General features: G+C 43.9%; 2 protein-coding genes across 2 annotated transcripts; both read left to right on the forward strand.

Annotated features, from left to right (window-relative positions):
* Nucleotides 1-2,804: 2,804 nt before the first annotated feature.
* LOC115692059 (NDR1/HIN1-like protein 6) lies at nucleotides 2,805-3,895 on the forward strand. The gene has a single exon (XM_030618815.2). It carries the CDS (start codon nucleotides 2,951-2,953, stop codon nucleotides 3,719-3,721), a length of 771 nt encoding a protein of 256 aa, XP_030474675.1. The 5' UTR covers nucleotides 2,805-2,950; the 3' UTR covers nucleotides 3,722-3,895.
* Nucleotides 3,896-11,181: 7,286 nt separating this feature from the next.
* LOC115692054 (2-methylpropanoate--CoA ligase CCL4-like) lies at nucleotides 11,182-13,014 on the forward strand. Its single transcript, XM_030618809.2, has one exon. The coding sequence runs from the start codon at nucleotides 11,226-11,228 to the stop codon at nucleotides 12,921-12,923; it is 1,698 nt and encodes a 565-aa protein (XP_030474669.2). The 5' UTR covers nucleotides 11,182-11,225; the 3' UTR covers nucleotides 12,924-13,014.
* Nucleotides 13,015-19,635: the final 6,621 nt, after the last annotated feature.

A 19,635-nucleotide genomic window follows, 5' to 3' on the forward strand; every position in this document is an offset into this window, starting at 1 on the left:
TTTCGTTAACTCCGTCCAACTTGGATAACGAAAAATACTAATGTGATTTTTTAATTATTCTCTATCCTACCTGGCGATGGCACGGCCAAAATGACGTCATTTTGATCAAAATTTAATTTTTTAATAAAATTTTTATTTTAAGTTATATTAAAAATAAGCTAACTTAAAAAAATAAAAATAAAAGGAGGAAAAAAAGAGGGAAAAGCCGGCGGGGCCCTTTGGCCACTCGTCGGCCATCCCCCCGCCATCGCTGGCCTTTCCTGGCCATGGTGGGACCACGGCGGCGAGGGCTGTGAGCCCCCATCTCTTTTAATTTTTTAATTTAGCTAATTTTAATTTAATATTTATATTAAATTTGGGTTAAAAAATCAGATTTTGATCAAAATGACGTCGTTTGAGCCTTATACTTCATATTTTAGCCATGCCATCGCCACAAATAAATGAAAGTTGCATTGCCGTGATTTGAGATTGCTTAACCTTATATTCGAGGTGTTTACGTCAAGTCGAAGGTCAAGCCTTAGATGTAGTGGTTATGGCCAATGTTGGGCGATATGTAACCCTTGTGTTGGTTGTGGGGAAAAAGACATCATAAGTATTATAACTTTCACACAACACTCATTTCAGTGCTAAAATTTTTCGAATGATCACTTGAGTGCCACATCGGCGGAAAAACGATTATTTAAGTGCCTACAACGACAAATTCCGGTGATTCATCCTACGTTAATTAAATTTAAATTCCTTCATGACTTTCTTAAAAAAACATGGATGCCTAACGTGGACGATGACCTAGCCATTCTCGATAAAAATGATGCCGCTGCAGGTCAAAATCAACTCTCTCTATCTCTCTCTCTCTCTCTCTCTCTCTGAAGCTAAGCAGTGGCCATGGCGTCACTCACTGTTTCGATATCCTGTCGCTCCTCACGATTTGGTCTCTCTGCATGCATTGGTCAACGAAGCAGAAAAGCCAAGGAAGGGCACCCAGTCTCATCGATTCGTTCTCTCTCTCCTGCATGACTCGGACACTTGTCGGTTTTGTTCTCTCAACTCTTGCTCGCGCTTCTTGACTGTGCTATTTTTGTTTCTCCCCTTAGAAATTTGCTAAAAGGAGGAAACCTGCTCTCCATTACAAATTTCAACACCTAATTTTACCACCAATTTTCTATTGGCGGATTAGGGTTAGAAGAAGAGAAATTCGTTAATTTGGGACAAAGAATGTGTTCGACAACGTTATTTCGATCTAATCATGCTGATTTCACTTTACCAGCAAGCCATGTTGCACGATTTATATTAAAAATATGTGAGATTTGGTGGGACCACTGTTAATTGTTCTCAAAGCTTAAGCTGTTAGATGAAGGCGTAGCTTAATATTTAATTATTATATCAAAATATCGTGCGTCAGATTTTCCAACAGCACAAGTCGCGAATGGCATTGAAGTGATTGTTTTTTATTTTATTTTATGAAAGTGGCACTGAGTGACCATTAAAAAAGTTTAGGCACTGAAATAAGTATAGAACAAAAATTATGGCACTTCTGATGGTCATTTACCTTGGTTGTGCTGCTCCATGCTCGGTGGGGGCGCCTATGTTGCCTAATTATGGCGAGGGTGCTTTGTGGCGATGATGACGTCATGGCTAATGGCGATGCGGTGGTGTTGGTCGAGTCTGATGGTGGTGCTAGTGGTGATTTTTCCGAGTCAATGGTCCGGCAGCGGTGTTCATGTCCAACGGCTATAGAGAGCGATAAGTGGGACAGCATCATGTTGTGTTTTTGAGAGAGAGAGAGAGAGAGTGAGCGAGCGAGCTGATGCGTAGATACGAGCATGTGCTAATTAATGGAAAATCGACATCGTAAATGAAAGGGCTACGTTAAACAGGTTTAAGGAGATTTAGGAACTAGATTGAAAAGTGATTGAAAACTATATTGAACTATGAAGGACTCCAAAGACTACTGGCCGTGAGAACCCTTGTCCGAAATCTATTGGCTCCTGCTGAAAATATACTCTGAAAATATACTCAAAATAGAACCTAATCGAATCGCTGGTATTCCGTTGCTAGCATAACAATCTTTAGGCCAATGTGAGAGTAACAGCACGTTGTGAGCCACAAATTTTTAAAAGAGTGGATCCAATAATAATTTATAATTATTTATAATCTATTTTTTTGTGATTCAGATATACTGTTAATCTCACGGTAGATTAAGACCGTTACTTAATCATTTCTCATCCGTAAAGCTTGCCGCACAAAGGAGAAAGAAGGTATGAGAAGTATAACAAGCCGCACGCAATTAATGTGAACCAAAAATAAATCGTGCAGGTCAAGTTCAGATAAGGGACAGAATCTAGAATTTAGACGCTCGGTCTTCCAAACTAAACGTCCAACGTCTCCCATCGTTTTGTTCCCCTCGAACGACTTTCACCAGATTCGCATGAAAAAAAGGACACAAGACGAGACGCTCCATGGTGCAACTCCCACCTTATTAGGGCCAGGCCAAACCTAAACGTAACGGAAGGCGGCGGGGCGGCGCGTACCCCACTTTCCTATCACGCGGCGTCGTTTTCGTCTGTTGAAGGCGCGGGATGTCCGCGCTCCATCCGGGTAAAGAACGGAACAAGCGTTCTAGAAGCGTGCAGTGCAGACCCAGACACATTTTGTTGAATTTCTTTGCCCGAACGAAGAGCCAACGCATGTGAGAAAAGGGTCGAACGAACGTATCGAAAATCATCGACCCAAAAGTCAAAGATGGGAACTTTCATCCGAGCCTACAAGTCTGACCTTATCAAACGTGTGCTTACGAAACCTTAGGAATAGAGAGAAAAACATATAAAGAGACCCGTCTCTCTACTCTACCCTATTGCATTTCTATCGCACCCCTTCTCCTTTCTGGTCCATTCGCATCGCAGCTTCTTGATCTTTTGCTTCCTGAGCTCTCTCTCTCTCTCTCTCACCACCAATGGCGGATCACCAGCGCGTCCACCCTGCCGGCGACCCCGAGGCCCCGCAGCCCCAGACCGCTCCCCTCGTGCCCCGCAACTCCTCCAAGTCCGACAACGGCGACCCCGCCCCGCAGGGTAATGTGTACTACCCGCCGATGCACCGGACCCTCCCCGTGGCCCACTCCAAGCCCCCGAAGCGTGGCCGGAGCTGCCTCTGCAAGTGCTTCTGCTGGACCTTCTCCTTCATCGCCCTCCTCATCGTCGCCATCGCCATCACCGCCGGGATCCTCTACCTCGCCTTCCGGCCGAAGCTGCCCAAGTTCTCCATCGACGCCCTCCAGATCACGCAGTTCAACCTTGGCAACGACAGCAGCCTCAACGCGACCTTCGACGTGACCATCATGGCACAGAACCCGAACAAGAAGATCGGCATATACTACGAGGGCGGGAGCCGGATCACTGTGCTGTACTCCGGGGACCAGCTATGCCAGGGCGCGCTGCCCAAGTTCTACCAGGGCCACCGGAACACGACGGTGCTGGTGGTGCCACTGTCCGGGCAGACGCAGAACGGGACGGAGCTGCTGTCCCAGCTGCAGGCGCAGCAGCAGGCGACGGGGTCGATCCCGCTGAACCTGAGGGTGAGGCAGCCGGTGAGGGTGAAGCTCGGGAAGCTGAAGCTGTTCAAGGTCAAGTTTTTGGTCCGGTGTCTGTTGGAGGTGGACAGCTTGTCCGCGGACAATAGTATTCAGATCAAGAGCAGTAGCTGCAAGTTCAGGCTTCGGCTATAAATCTTTTCGCCTCCACTTTTTCCATTCTTTTTCTTGATTATTTTCTCTGTCTTCAATAAGGGGGGTCGGTATTTTCCGATTGCTCCCCCGGATGGTATAGGTACATAGCCGTATACACACACAGACCGATTGATTATACAGTATTTATACATGTAGGACCGGCCATTCGTACTATTCATCAGATGTTCTCTTTCTCTCTCTCTCTCTCTCTCTCTCTCTCTCTCTCTCTGTGGCGTTCTTGGAGATAGTATAGCTGATTCGCTTCCTCTCTTGCTCCTCCAAATTCATAACTGATCATAACTGCGCGTGTCGAATCGAATCCCATCTTCATCGAAAGCTTCTGGATGGCTTGGGACTGTCAATGTCCATTCCAATCCACGCAAGGTGAAATTTACTGATGCACGTATGGATTAGCTTATCGTAGGAGGAAAATGGTTAAACGTTTCTCCGCTAAGCAACCAACTAATTCAATGACTTTGCGAGCTTCCTCGAAAGCTCTTGCTTTCGCAGTTTTATATCTGCCCTCGAGTCAAGCGTGGATAGTTTATTCGTTCTTCTGCAGCTCCTTGCAATTTCTCTCTCTCTCTCTCTCTCTCTCTCTCTCTCTCTCTCTCTCTCTTCCTTGCTTGTTCAAATGACCTTTGAAGTTGATTGATGCACAACTACATCGTCATGAGGGAGATAAAATTGACTTTAAATCCATACGCCTTGATCACGGTAAGGTCATTCCTTATTTTTCCCCCCTGAAATATATGGAAATTTAAGTTAATAATTCTATCCGAATAATTGCGTAATTGAGGACGGTAGATTCTGAAGAGGAGTTTGTCAATTTAAAAAGTTGGTAATTAACAAGGCAAACGAAAATTGTTAAATGATGGCAGTATAAAGTACAAACATATAAATATTTATAATTCAAATGAAGGTTGACATCCAAAAACTGGTCATTGAATTAATTGGGGAGAAATCGATAAGTCGCCAAAAATAAAGCTTCCTCATGAGTATGACAGTTGGCAGAATTGAGTTGTAGTTAAGAATAGTGAATAAAGGTAGAAAAAGGTAAGGGGGGCTTTTTATTTTGAGAGAAGAGATATTGGTAATGTAAACAAATGTTGATAGCAAACTCAAGTGGGAGTTGGTAATGTAAAATTAGTTGGTAATTTAATCGGAGAAAAATTGATAATTACTCTAACTGAGCTTGGTAATTTCTAAAGAGAAGTTGGCAAATTTAAAAATCGGTAATTTTCAAGACAAATAAAAGTTGTCAAACAATAAGAAAAGTTGGTAAACTAAAAACATATAAACATTGAAAAAGCAACTCAAATGAAAATTGGAAGCAAAACTAGTCAATGACTTCATGAACGAGAATTTGGTAATTACTCAAATCACGGTTGGTAATTTGAAGCGTGGCTAAAAAAAAGGTAGGTAAGTTCATATAAAAATTGGTAAATTTGAAGCGTGGCTAGAAAAAGGCAAATAAGAGTTGGTAAACTATAAAAAAAGTTGGTAATTAATCTGTTAAAGAAGTTGGTAGTTTCATAAAAGTGTCGATAAGTTATCAACAAGTTATTGAGAAATTAGGCGACCCATAATTTCTTTTACCAAAAATTGTTTGACACCTGCATACTCTTTCAGTAATCAATCAACATGAAAAGACAGTTTTCGTTTTTCTTTTTAAGGAACAATAGAATCGTTTATCATGGGATCAAATAGCAAGATAGAACAGTTTATTTTGTTTGAATGCAGATATTACAATTCATTTTCATGATGTTTTTCCACAGTGAATGACAATTATCATGTCCGACCAAAAAAAAAAAAAGGAATGACAATTATCACGTCATGGAGAAGCGTTCCTTATTATGAAACACTAAATTTTCCAATATCCCTTTTTTTTTTCTTTCTTGTATATTTTCTTTAGTTGGGTGATGAAAGCGATTAGAGATTTTGCGGATCTTTGGGTTGAGATAAGCAACGACAATCTTACGAATGTTATTTTGTTCACATATACCATTCACATACCTCTAAACAAAACTCGATATTGAAAAGACCGAATTGCCTCTCGTTCAAACTCATTTGAGCAAATTGCTTAGGGTTTGGGTTGTATTGTCTGTAGTTAATTTGTGGGTATGAAATTTTTTTTTATTTGAAGTGAGCACCTTTTGAAAGAAAAATAGCATTTTCGTAGGACACAAAACTAATTAATGTGAATCCGCAGATTGATTTCTAAAGGTAAAATTCAGGTATGTATTTAATATTTTCAAAAATAAAAATATGTAAATATTCATTGAGTGAAATTTGAGGCATATTTATATCATTTTAACTTCTTTATAATTAAAAAACAAGAAGAAGTGGTCACCTCAGTTGACCAACGACCACTCAATTAATTTTCGGAAGCTTCCGCTATTGTTTTCATGATGTTATGTATCTGTTCCGCGTTATTCAAGATCAACTCATCTGGATGGTTTTTCGTTTTTCCGTAACACGGTTATTCGGACCTCGTGACTCGACTAATCTCCGCACATATGCACAGACCGTCTTGTCTACGCGCATCGAGCGAGATTCTATCCACAGGGTGGCGAGCGCAGCCTCCAAGAAGGTTGCTATGGGCGAGTAACGCTGTGATCCCAAACTAAGCGCTTAACGATTCAACCGATTCATGAGATTTTTATTTTTTGTCTCGCTCCTTTCTTTTATGTATATATGTCTGCGGTGCTCACGGGGATCAAATCCCGAACCTAGTACTCTCTGACCCAATCCACCAATCCCTTTACCGACAGGGCCGCATGCCTGTTAGCACCCGATCCTCTCTCCTCCTTGTTTCGATGACCTTTGAATTTGACCTTTTCTTTCCAAACCAAACCTACTCCATATTTGATTGGAAGATAATGTCCTTTTGTTACACTGCGGTTTATGGGTCGGACAGGTCGGGCCTGACCCAACTGATTTGGGCCTATTTGATAGTAGCTTGATTTTCAATTCTTTTTTTAAGAGTTAATTGATCGAAATCCTCCTCAATCCTTTCGCATTGTTGCACAAGTACCCTCAAACTTTGAAAAGTTACAAGATTACCTTTCTCGACTCGGGCATCGTTGCGTAATAGCCACGAACTTCGAAAAGCTATAGATGACCCGTGGATTTCGATTTTCAGTTACCGTCGTTAATTGTTCCGTTCACATAGCCATTAAAAGGATATATATTTGAAAATGGACAAGCTCATTTTTCTTAACCAAGATAACATCAGCTAATTATGTTAGTGAAGACAATAGTTCGAGAAAGTCTTGTAACTTTTCAAAATTAAGGGGTTTAATTTTTAACCTTTCAAGAGCAACTCTGATTACTCATTTATGGAATTTCAATGCTTATATTTACATATGTGAAATGGCTTACATGATAATGCTGAAAAAAAAAATATTCATCAAACGAAAGAGGCTCACCCGTCCTTGCTAAGGGGCCTTGGATTTTGATGTGGATAGAAATGAAGGGACCTAAGTACAATCTTCAATCTAGTGGTGCCAAATGGCAAGGTGAGGATGTCTTCGGCTCTAAATCCACTATTTCAGCCTCGAATTTCCAGTCTATTTGGTGAAACTTAAAAAAAAAAATGAGTGTTGAAAATTCAACTCCTGAATTTTAAGTACTGATAATCTTAAGTGCTAACAATTGGGATAACAAGTTATCGTGATAGCTGAAAATTCAATAGCTAAATATTACTAATCTCTTACCAAAAATAGAAAAATGGCCATCGTCGGTAAGCTTTATCAATACATTTTGGCAAGATTCTCATTAACACAAACTATTTGCTAAACGAATTAAGTAACTCCTCTCTACTTACCAGATCAAATGGATTTTTGACTTAACTCAATCATTTAGGTCAATTCTATTTTACATTACCAAACAAATCCAATCTCATTAAATGCCGAATCCTTAATTTCCAACACCTACGCGGGTTATCAAACATGCCCCGATGCCTTATTGAACAGAGTTACAGTGGCCCAAATGGGGAGACATTCGGCCGAACCGGGCCCATGATGTAAAAAATGTCGAATTCAAGGCACACAAATGGGGTAACGCCCGAGTGGTCCAAGGTGCGCAATTGGATCCGAGAAAGGAATTGGCTTGCGCCCAGATCCGCCAATCTTCAGGCCTACTTTCCAGAGAGGTTACTTCCTTGCCGGACCAAAACTAGGGTAATCGTACCGATTGAGACTGGTAACAAGAAGTTCATTACCACTTACTACCCACGAAGCAGCATTTTCACCACCGATGATATCGGAACCAAAAGAAAGCGTTCATTTTGGAATAAGCTCGACATTTCCATGGAACCGGCTGTTTTCTGTCGCTTTCCTCGGCCCTACCATCCCCGCACAGTAGCAGACCACGATAGAGAAAAGGGAAAACGACACAGACGGTCCCGAACCAATGTACAAATGTCGTCCTCAACTTTTAAATTGTTCGACGTGATTCCTGAACTTTTGGTACATGTTCAATTTAGTCCCTGAACTATATGAAAATGTTTAATGCTCTATTAAATATGTATCAAAGGTTTATGGATCATATTGTACAATTTAAAAGTTCATGGACCACATTACACATTTGGCTAAAATTTATAGACCATTTATACTATTATCCCTAAAAATAATTCAAATTTCTTACTCGTGATGCTTGCTTGGCACGAGATAACGTGTTTCTCGTCCGAAGCCAACTCCCCTTGTTTCAACTTTTGACGAGACATTCGATAGCGAGATCCTCACGAAAATTCTATATCCATGCATTATCGAACACGCTATATCCATGCATTATCGCACACAGACCACAGATGGGTAAATCACATGCAAAATCACATTGGAGCCGTGGGAGAAAAAAAAACCATTAGCGTCGAGTCTCCCATCACGTCCAGCCTGAACTACTCTGTGCCTTGTCCTCTTCGTCGAGTTTTCCGTGACGTGACGGTCATAAACTCTCCTAATTCCGCGGTGGGCGGAGTCCTCCAAAAGATGTGCCCGCCACGTAGAAATCTCGCTCCTGCTCAATAATGTTAATGGGATATTGGTGCCGATCTGGGACCCTAGAATAAGGACATACCACTGATCGTTGGACAAGCTATCAAAAAATGACGGAAAGGATCCATCGCATGTGTCTTTTTCACATGGAAGCATCGACTTTGATCTCCAGCGGTCCAGTCAGGGAACAGAGCATTGTAACTTCAAGAGCCCTGGTTGGTTTCGATACGGTTCGACGTCGTGATGCATCGTGGTGGGCCGCAGCAGGTAAGTTCGCAGGAACGTAAATTTTATGTTGGTTTTTACCGTAATAGTAGAAGTGGGACTGATGCAGATCTTAGTGCTGTGGCTTCGTTGTGGTGTGGTGTGGTGTGAATCTTGCGATGTGCTGCGAGTGGATAGCCTTCGCTATAAGACGTGTTCCAATTCTTCCAGCTCCTTCCTCCGATGTCTCTAAAAAAGGATTTATGAGTGGGAACTACTTTTCTCTAGAGTGAATGTTCTTCACTTCTTAGCCTTTTCCATTGCTTACTTTTAAAATCTGTCGATTGTACTTAGTAACAGGCACATCAGCACGAAACCCGCTTCCAACTCCCTTCTTCACGCCAAGCACAGATTCACAGTGCATGCATGCAAGCGTTGCGCCCAATGACCACCGCCGTGTATGGAATAGTATGACTATGCCGTCGTCGGCGGAGCTGACCTAAGCTCCTGAGGTGTCACCAACTACTCTCTCCCTCTCTTCGTATGCATGCTACCGAGATCTAGATTGAAGGAACAAATACAGGCCGAGAAAATCACCAACTCTTATAGTGCACACAGACAAGTTACTTTTTCGAAAAGTTGCCTATTCATGTAATGCTCTAGTCTGAACTCGCTGAAAATAGAAGTTGATGCCAAATGATGTCGTGACATCAAAAGACGCGTCTCGTGAGTCAATTCTAATTTCACATATTTAATCTAGCAATGCTCTCCTTCAGCTCGGTGTGTTATTCGTTTCATTCATGCCCTGTCATCTTAGAAGTTTGCCAATACTCGTACCTTGTCAAGGAGAAAGTATTCATTGCTATCATACCACCATGTCACATGCTGATGTGACACGTATGTGTCTAGTTAGAACCTATCAAAAAGTGACGCGCGTAAAAATTTGAAGCCTCTTGTATTAAGAAAAGGAAATTTGCTAAAGCAATCGAATTAATTGTGCTGATAGGGTAATAAATGCCTTCTAAATTTCAATTGAGCTCCCATGTCTTCTTCCTTTTCATTAACTTTCCTCATTTCCTTTTTTTGTTTTTTTGAAAGGAAAACCTCCATTGGAGAAAAGCAAAGCTCCAAAGGTCCGACGTCCGGTCGTGCAGCACCAGGTTAGTCATTTTTTCTACTCTTTTTACTTTTAGAAATTTTGTCATTCCGTAAATTTTCCCCAATTTTTTTACTTCTAAAGTTAAGATCTCCATTGCGGTGGTGCGAAGCTTCGGTTAACGTAGCACTTGGTTCAGTTTTTTTTCTCCACTCTTTGACTCTTATACGTTTAGAAATGTGCATCCCACGCAATATCCTTTTACCGATGTTTGCTTTTTGGGAAAAGTTAGTAAAAGAGTCGAAGAGTGGAGAAGAAGTCGGTGCCGCGGGAATCAAAGCTTCGCACCTCTGTAATTGAGATTTTACCTTTAAAAAACCAAAAAAAAAAATTTGGGGAAAGTTTAAGAAATGACAAAATTTCTAAAAGTAAAAGAGTGAAAAGAGCAGAGAAAATGACTTACTCGTGCTGCGCCGCTGGACCTTCGGAGCTTTGGAGCCTCGCTTTTCTCCATGGAGGTTTTCGTTTCAAAAGGAAAAAGGAAATGAGCAAAGTTAATAGCAACGGAACGTAAAAGAATTCGAGCATAGAAGACATGAATGGGCGCTCAGATGAAACACGGAAAGCAATTTTTGAGAGAGAGAGACATGAGTGGTCGGTGAGACGCGATGGCGACGAGTGGTCAGGAAGCCGGTGGCGTGGTGGATGGTTGCATGAAGAGGAAGGGAAAGGATTGAATTAGTACTTCAAGAAGGGTTTGTGTGATCCTCTCTCACGGGAAATATAATAAATAAAAATTTCGCATATTAATTTTACGATTGATGGTTTATTTGAGAGTCGATAGGCACAAGTAACCCGAATTTTTTGCCCCACTTTTTCATTTTTATAAAAATAGCCTCCGGTCCATGTGCCGTGTGGAGTGAGTGTCAAATTAACCATTTGCCTAGATAAACACAAACAATAATGGTAAGGGACAATGACTCAATTTTTAAAGGGGGCGTGCCAAATTATCGTTGGTTGCTTAATTATATTTTCCTTATTTAAATACGTGGCTATAGTTTATCACATCAATTATTTTATAAGTTAATTATACAAACAACTTTCTATACCTTTCTATGCAAAACGCCAACAAGAAGACGGTTGACCCCGCTCATCGCCACCAAGAAGACGGTCGAGAGAGAGAGAGAGAGAGAGAGAGGCTGTAGCCATGGACGAGCTGAAGCCCAGCCCTCCGAACTCATCGCCGCTGACCCCGCTCGGCTTCCTCGAGAGAGCCGCGGCCGTCTACGGCGACTGCCCCTCCGTCATCTACAACGACGCCACCTACACGTGGTCGCAGACCCGCGGCCGGTGCCTCCGGGTGGCCTCGTCGCTCGCCTCCGGCGGCATCAGCAGGGGCGACGTGGTCTCCGTCGTGGCCCCCAACGTCCCCGCCATGTACGAGCTCCACTTCGCCGTCCCCATGTGCGGCGCCGTCCTCAACAACATAAACACCCGCCTCGACGCCCGCACCGTCTCCGTCCTGCTCCGCCACGGCGGTTCCAGTCTCATCTTCGTCGACTCCCAGTCTCGCGCCATCGTCCTCGAGGCCCTCTCCATGTTTCCCCCGAGCTCCGATCGCCCGCGGCTCGTCCTCATCGCCGACGACGACGCCGTCGACGAACCAGGCAATCCGCTGACCTCGTCGTCGTCGTCGTCGGGAGACGTTGGTTTCTGGTCTACCTACGAAAGCCTGATCGAGAGAGGCGATCCCGATTTCGAGTGGATCCGACCGGCAAGCGAGTGGGACCCGATGATACTCAATTACACCTCGGGGACGACATCGTCGCCTAAGGGCGTGGTCCACTGCCACCGTGGAATCTTCACGGTCGCCGTCGATACGCTCGTGGATTGGGCCGTCCCCAAGCAGCCTGTCTACCTCTGGACCCTCCCGATGTTCCACGCCAACGGTTGGAGCTTCCCTTGGGGGCTCGCCGCCGTGGGCGGCACCAGCATCTGCCTCCGCAAGTTTGACGCCGCCACCATCTACCACCTCCTCCGGCGGCACAGCGTGACCCACATGTGCGGAGCCCCCGTGGTGCTCAACATGTTGTCCTCCGGCTCCGGCTCCGACGCCGAGCCGCTCAAGCACCCGGTCAAGATCCTGACCGCCGGAGCCCCACCGCCCGCGGCGGTTCTGTTCCGGACTGAGTCGCTGGGGTTCGAGGTCAGCCACGGGTACGGGCTCACCGAGACGGGGGGGCTCGTGGTGTCGTGCGCATGGAAGCCGCAGTGGAAACGCCTGCCCGCGGGGGAGCGGGCGCGGCTCAAGGCAAGGCAGGGCGTCCGGACGGTGGCGATGACGGAGGTGGACGTCGTGGACCCGGTGTCGGGCGCCCCGGTGAGGCGGGACGCGTCGACGCTCGGCGAGATCGTCCTCCGGGGCGGTTGCGTGATGCTGGGGTACCTCAAGGACCCGGAGGGCACCGCCAAGTGCATGCGGGGCGGGTGGTTCTACACGGGCGACGTCGGGGTGATGCACCCGGACGGGTACCTGGAGATCAAGGACCGGTCCAAGGACGTGATCATCAGCGGCGGGGAGAACCTGAGCAGCGTGGAGGTGGAGTCGGTGCTGTACGGGCACCCGGCGGTGAACGAGGCGGCGGTGGTGGCGAGGCCGGACGAGTTCTGGGGGGAGACGCCGTGCGCCTTCGTGAGCCTCAAGGCCGGACCGGGCCGGGCGACGTCGACGGAGAAGGAGATCGTCGAGTATTGCCGGAGCAAGATGCCGCATTACATGGTGCCCAAGACGGTGGTGTTCAGGGAGGAGCTGCCCAAGACCTCGACGGGCAAGATCCAGAAGTACCTGCTGAGAGAGATCGCGAAGCGGATGGGGCCGCCCTCGTCCAGGATCAGTCGCATGTGAAACGGTCAACGAGCTCTCCGGGTGAATTTACCGGATATTCAAGTATCAGTAAGTCCAATTAAGACTGCGCACGCACTAGATTGGTCAATAATCTGCAAAGGCATTCGAGTTGATACGATTAAGTGATTATCCTTAATTTATTATGTTAATTTAATATGTCGTTACCTTGGTTCAAAAATTATTATGCTAGCAAAGTTTCGATGTAGGGGGACTGATCCTCTCGGTTTGACATCAACGAGTCGAGCTAGATTCCTCCTTATTCCTCCTTATTATTTTCTTCTTCTTTGTCAGTCTCTATTTTATTAGGGAACATATGCCATTTTGTCATGTACCGCGAGATTTCTCGGGGTTCACGTTCAGCTATGGGCCCAATTCGGGCAAGACCAATAGATAGTAGGTTCACGTTCAACGAGATAATTGTTAATTACATTGATCGGAGGGGCACGACAAGGGTACAAGACAAGGTGTGATCTTGTCCTCGCCAGATTGTTAGCAATTATGTGATTGAATAATAGATCGTACCTTCACTAATATCCCTTATGAGACTTTAAATGACCATAGTCTATTAAATTGTTAGTGGTTTGACCGTAGCTCCATGTGTTCTCAAATTTCCACACCCATATTCTATTAAAAATTTGATAATTCACGCTATTCCATTGCTTATTTTGACTCAGAACACGTGACGATCCAAGAGAATTTCATCTTATCGCAAACTTAAATCGAAAGCACATAAAAAAAGAAAAATAAAACAAGATGAAACATTTTCGTTTTTTAATCGAAACCCCAACATACGAAATCTTTAGATGGATTTGGGTCCGAGTAATTGATGGCAATCTCGTAAATATGGCGATGATAAATTAGCAGATTGTCTATATTTTCCTTGCCACATCCGATAGTGCGGAGCGCATTGTTGCCGAGTGAAAAGCATGGGAGCTCACTTTATGTCACTTCTTTTTTGGGTCCGGCACTTTCATGTCACATTAGGATTCACTAAAGTAGACAATAAGCACATATTTTCCTATATAAACATTCGATTTAGCTGATGTCGTTCTCCTCATTAACAAGGGTATTGTATGATTACTTAATTTGTCCCACCAAGAATGTTGGTCTTGAAACCAGATTTTTAGTGATCACCATGGATGTTGCTCGCGTGTTGCCGCTGTTAGCAAAAATACGTATTACCGATGATAATATTATCACTGTCTTCGATAGCTTATTTTTGAAATACATGTATTTATATTGAACTCGTGGAGTTGCTTACCGATTAGGAGACATTTTCGTTTGATTTAGCGTACGGGGCAAATGCAATATCCCGTACCATCAAGTACAATGATTCTATGTTCAGGTCAACAACAAGGACGGATTTATGTTTTATGCCCCGCGCACTTCTTTGTAATTGTGATGGAATAATTGTGTTGAAGGTTTTTAAGTAATGTTACACTGTTTTGCCTTCATTGAATTTCTTAAAATATTATAGGATGCTTTTTGTGCATGCAATCATTATTAGAGCGTTGAGAATCACAACATAATAACATTAATGCATTTTATTGAACGAAGTTAAAGGAAAATTTCCCGACGCATGTAAATAATAAACATTAGATTTTCTCACCACATAATAAATCACATGGATTATATATAAACACATCTTATTACATGTTTTGAATAATGTATTTTAATTTCTATTTTAGTTTTTAAAGGAAAGGGAAAATAGAAAATTGAGAAAAAAAAAATGATAAAGAAAGGACAACAAAGGGGGAGAGAGGCACAAAGTGAAGTTGGTGGGCTCAATCCCACTCTCACCCTGTCTACGCTCCATGGACTCTTGGAAAAGACTATCCTTTCATCCTTTGTCATGGATAGCAAAGAAAAAGGGAAAAGTAAAACAAAAAATCCTACACATATTGTATTAGTATCAATTCAATCCTAAACCTTTTCACATTGATATCAGTTCAGTCCATCCGGCCAATTTTGGCTGGAATTTGCTGAAGTGGACACCGGCCATCGTACGTGACACGACATGCGCTGACGTGGATAATTTTTAATAATTTTTTTCTTTTTTCCCTTTGTTTTTTTTTTCCTTCCTTCTCCGTGGCCAGCGAGGGCCGCGATGGCCTCGCTGACCCTCACCCTGGCCATGGCTGGCCCCCACCTCGGCTATGGCGAGGTACTGGCCTAAGCCTAAGCAAGGAGAATGAAGGAAAAAAAGAGAGGAAAAATTCAAAAAACTATTAAAAATTATCCACATCAGTGCCGGCCGTGCCATATAGGATGGCTGGCGTCCATATCAGTGAATTCCGACCTAAATTGGCCGAATGGACTGAATTTGTACCAATATGAAAAGGTTTAGGATTAAATTGGTCTAATTGAAAGGTTTAGGACTGAATTAATACCAATGCAATATATTTAGAACTTTTTTGGTACTTTTCTTCAATGAAAAGGGTAGAAGATAATTGTCATATGGAAGATCTCACCAGCAGGGTTATAAGATATGAAATAAGCACTAACATATTCATCCCACTAGTGATTATTAGGTCTAACCACATAAATAAAATGGGTTTATTTTCGCGTCAGTTTTGGCTGACGCACATCCTTTTTACTCAATTGACCAAATTATACTCTAACCATAAATTAAGTCGAGCGTGAATTGGTATTCATAGTGACTTTTGCTGATTCAAATTGATAATGATTAATTGTCACCTTTCTATCTTAGCTTATTAAAAGTTTTTCCTTTTATATTCTTTGAATCTAGAGCAAAGGAAATTGTATTTATTCTATCTGGGGGTGAGCATGGTCCGGTGGGCGGTTCACACTGTGGAACCGGGAACCATCCACTAAAGATCGATTTCGAAAAATTGGAATCGGGAACCACTCGTTAGTTCGAGGGATCCATCTAGGAGCTAGACCGCTAGTCCGGTTTAGTTCCAGGACCAGTCCCCAATCCCTAATCAATACCATGGTGAACTTAGTTTCTATGTGGATACTTCTTTACCAGGGAAAAGGTGTGTATATACCGGTTTGTAGCTAAGATTGGTGTAAAACGGTTTGTTCGGTCATTAATTGATCAAGGAAAAACAACCCTACCTATTGATCGCTATACCTTGAAAATCTTAATGCCTAATGCCTTTTAATTAGTATATGCAGATCAAATCAATTGCGAATTTCACACGGGCCCAAACAATATATGCTCACATAATGATTTCCTTTGTTCTCGAAACGAAGTCTAGATGGACTAAGAAATAAAACTCTACTCGCTGGATAGACACATGAACGGCGAGTTAATTGTTCAAATGATGAGTATTTGTGTATTTCAACTGACATTTGATACTTTTATAGTTTAATCAGTTCATAAATCTTAAAGGATATACCAGAGAAAGCCTCTGTATTTCAATTGACACAAGTCCTTGCTAAATCTTCTAGGAAGTTATAGTTGAGAGTGGAATTATACACACGCATATTGATCCGATCCGGGTGGGTGGTTTCACATTTGAAATCGGGAACCGGACCGATACTCACCGGTTCCAATTATTGGAACCGGGAATCGAACCGGTTCCCATGAGAATCGCCGGTTGTGGGCTAGTTCGGGCAGTTTTCAATTCCTTTGTACACCTCTAATTCTATCCAAAGGAAGAAAAACCCATTGAAAGTGGGGCACCGAGAGATGAACTAAATCCAGTTTCGACTTTTTCGTTGCTTTAGAATCTTGAAAAACATAGAAACGCCATTCGTGGATAAAACAAATCCAAGACTTGGGGGAAATGACCCGTTCAAAGATCAATGATCACATCATTGAAAGCAAAGTGAAGATTTCTTTTCCTTCTTATTTCATCATTCTTGTTTGACTTTCGGTTGCATTCATGTGCAGAAAAGGTAGAGCAACATAGAGAAAGTCCGAATTAGAGATGATGAAAAAGAGTAGAGCCAAATTGCGGGCCAGGGTCGACCTGCCATTGGGCTAATTGGGTTGGGCTGGGCTCTTATAACCCAAGAGTGCCCCTCGAGCCGATGTGGTTTGGGGCGGTTCGGGAGGGCCTAGGCCGCTAGGCGCATGATTATGTTTAGTCCGGATATAAGGGAGTGGGAGGTGATCCGAGCCCAAGAGAGCCCAAATAAACGCGAAAAAGGCTTGGGAAATATTACGGCTGCGTTTGGTTCAGCATTGGGAAGGGGCTTTCAGCCCCGAAAGCCCCTTCCCAAAAATGCTGAACCAAACGGTTAGCATTGAGCATTGAAAATGCTCAAAACTAGCATTTTCAATGCCGAAAGCCCAATCTTGATCGGGACTAGCTTTGGACTTTCGCCTTGAACCAAATGCCAAAATCATTTTTATACTTCCCAAACTACCCTCACTCAAATTTCAATATTCCGGCTTTGCCCTCTCGTTCTTGTTCATCTTCTTCACCAAAGGGACTCGGCGAGGGCAAAGGGCCGGCGACGGCGAAGTCGGCGAGGTCGCCCGACCAGCGACGGCCGCCGGGGTCGGGCGATCGCCCGGGCGCGGCCGCTCGGGGTCGGGCGGCCGCCAGTGCGGCCGCCTGGGTCCCGCGACTCGGCGACGTCGGCTGGGGTCGCGACCCGGGCGGCCGTCGGCCCTGGGTCGCGACCCAGCGGCCGTCGGCTGGGTCGCGCGACCCAGGCGGCCGTCGGCCTGGGGTCGCGCGACCCGCGGCCGTCGCCCGAGATCACGCGACCTCGGGCGACCGTCGCTGGGTCGCGCGACCCAGCGGTCGTCGGCTGGGTCGCGCGACCTAAAGTGTGGGCCGTTGCCCGGGTAGCGCAACCCAGTGGGCGGCCGTCGGCTCGGGAGGTCGCGCGACCTCAGCGCCTCGTCGCCCGAGGTCGGCGGCCCTCGCCGGGGCCGCCGCGACGGGCGACGGCTGCCGGCGCCAGATCTCAGCTCGCCGGCGGCCGTAGCCCTTCGCCGGAAGCCGTAGCCCTTCGCCGGAGCCGGCGAAGGGTATTTTTGCCTTTTTTTTAAAAAAACCCCCTCAAAGCCCATTTGTAAAAAAAATTAACCAAACACCACTTGGGTCAAAATAGCTTTGCAAATGAGTTTTTACCAAACGCCATTTGCATTTTTCCTAAAGGGCTTCCACCCAAAGGCATTTGCATTCCCAAAGTAGCATTCCAAATGCTGTACCAAACGCACCCTACGAGAAGAATTCCAAGGATCAGAAAAGGTATGTACTATTCGGCAAACTTTAAGAAGAGAATTTGAGAATTTTAAAGTGAAAGTAAATGAGACCGTTCAAGAATATTGTGGAAAACTAAAAGAACTAGCTAATCAAATGAGAGCCTCTGGAGATGAAATCACTGATCAAAGGGTCGTAGAAAAAATACTAGTGTCACTTACTAGAAAGTACAATCCTATTGTGACAACTATAGAAGGAACTAAAGATTTAACGACCCAATCAATAAGTGAATTGATTGGCTCTCTAGAAGCACATGAGAAACGACTAATGGCACAAGATGAAGATTCAATTGAAAGTGCGTTTAAGTCTAAAATGAACATACAGTCTCATCAATCTAAAAGTGGAGGAAGGGGCTCATGGAAAAATAGAAGAGAAGGAGAAACTACTCAAAAGGAAAAATATCCACCTTGTGGAATTTGCAAGAACACTAATTATCTGGAGAAAGATTGCTGGTTTAAAAATAAACCACAATGCCGCTTTTGTAAGAGATATGGCCACTTAGAAAAATATTGTCGTGCGAAAACAAATAATCGAACCAACTATGTTGAAGAAAAAGAAACTGAAGACAACACATTGTACGCAGGCCAAGCTGCCAATGATAAGAAAAATGATACGTGGTACATTGATAGTGGGTGTAGCAATCATATGACAAGGGATGAATCTATTTTTGCCGATACTGATACGTCGGTGAAATCCCAAGTGAAATTGGGCAATGGCGCATTAGTCGATGTCAAAGGAAAGGGCACTATCACCGTTGAAACAAATAAAGGCCCAAAATATGTTCATAATGCATATTTGGTCCCCAGTCTTGCACAAAATCTCTTGAGCGTGGGCCAAATAATACTAAGTGGGTATTCTCTAAACTTTAGAGGAGATGCATGCATTATCTATGATAAATATAAAAATATCATTGCCTCTATCAAATGGAGAATAGGAATTTTCCTATTCGATGGAAATATATCAGAGATATAACTATGAAAGCTCAACTTGATGATTCATGGCTTTGGCATCGAAGATTTTGCCACTTCAACTTTGCTGGGCTAAAAGTTCTCCATCAGAAAAATATGTGAGAGATTTTCCAGCTATTTCTGAAATTTCAGATATTTGTGAAGGCTGTCTGCTTGGAAAACAACAAAGGCAATCCTTCCTATTTGGAGGTGCATGGAGAGCTAAGAAGCCGTTGGGGCTAGTGCATACGGATGTGTGTGGTCCAATGAGGACCTCCACACCTAGTCAGAATAAATATTTCATCCTATTCATTGATGACTACACAAGAATGACGTGGGTCTACTTTCTTCGAGAAAGATCGGACGTCTTCTCTATTTTCAAAAAATTCAAGACCCACGTCGAAAATTAAAGTGGCCGCAGAATCAAAGTCCTAAGGAGCGATAGAGGCACGAAATACAACTCAAGAGAGTTCAATAAATTCTGTGAAGACGAAGGAGTCCATCATCAACTAACTATTGGCAATGCCCTGGAGCAAAATGGAGCAACAAAAAGGAAGAATAGAGCCGTCATGGAGG

The sequence above is a fragment of the Syzygium oleosum genome, unplaced genomic scaffold (genome assembly GCF_021117445.2).
Source record: "Syzygium oleosum isolate NSW1041296 unplaced genomic scaffold, Sole_v2.1 Sole_v2.02, whole genome shotgun sequence".
In the NCBI taxonomy this organism is placed as follows: Eukaryota; Viridiplantae; Streptophyta; class Magnoliopsida; order Myrtales; family Myrtaceae; genus Syzygium; species Syzygium oleosum.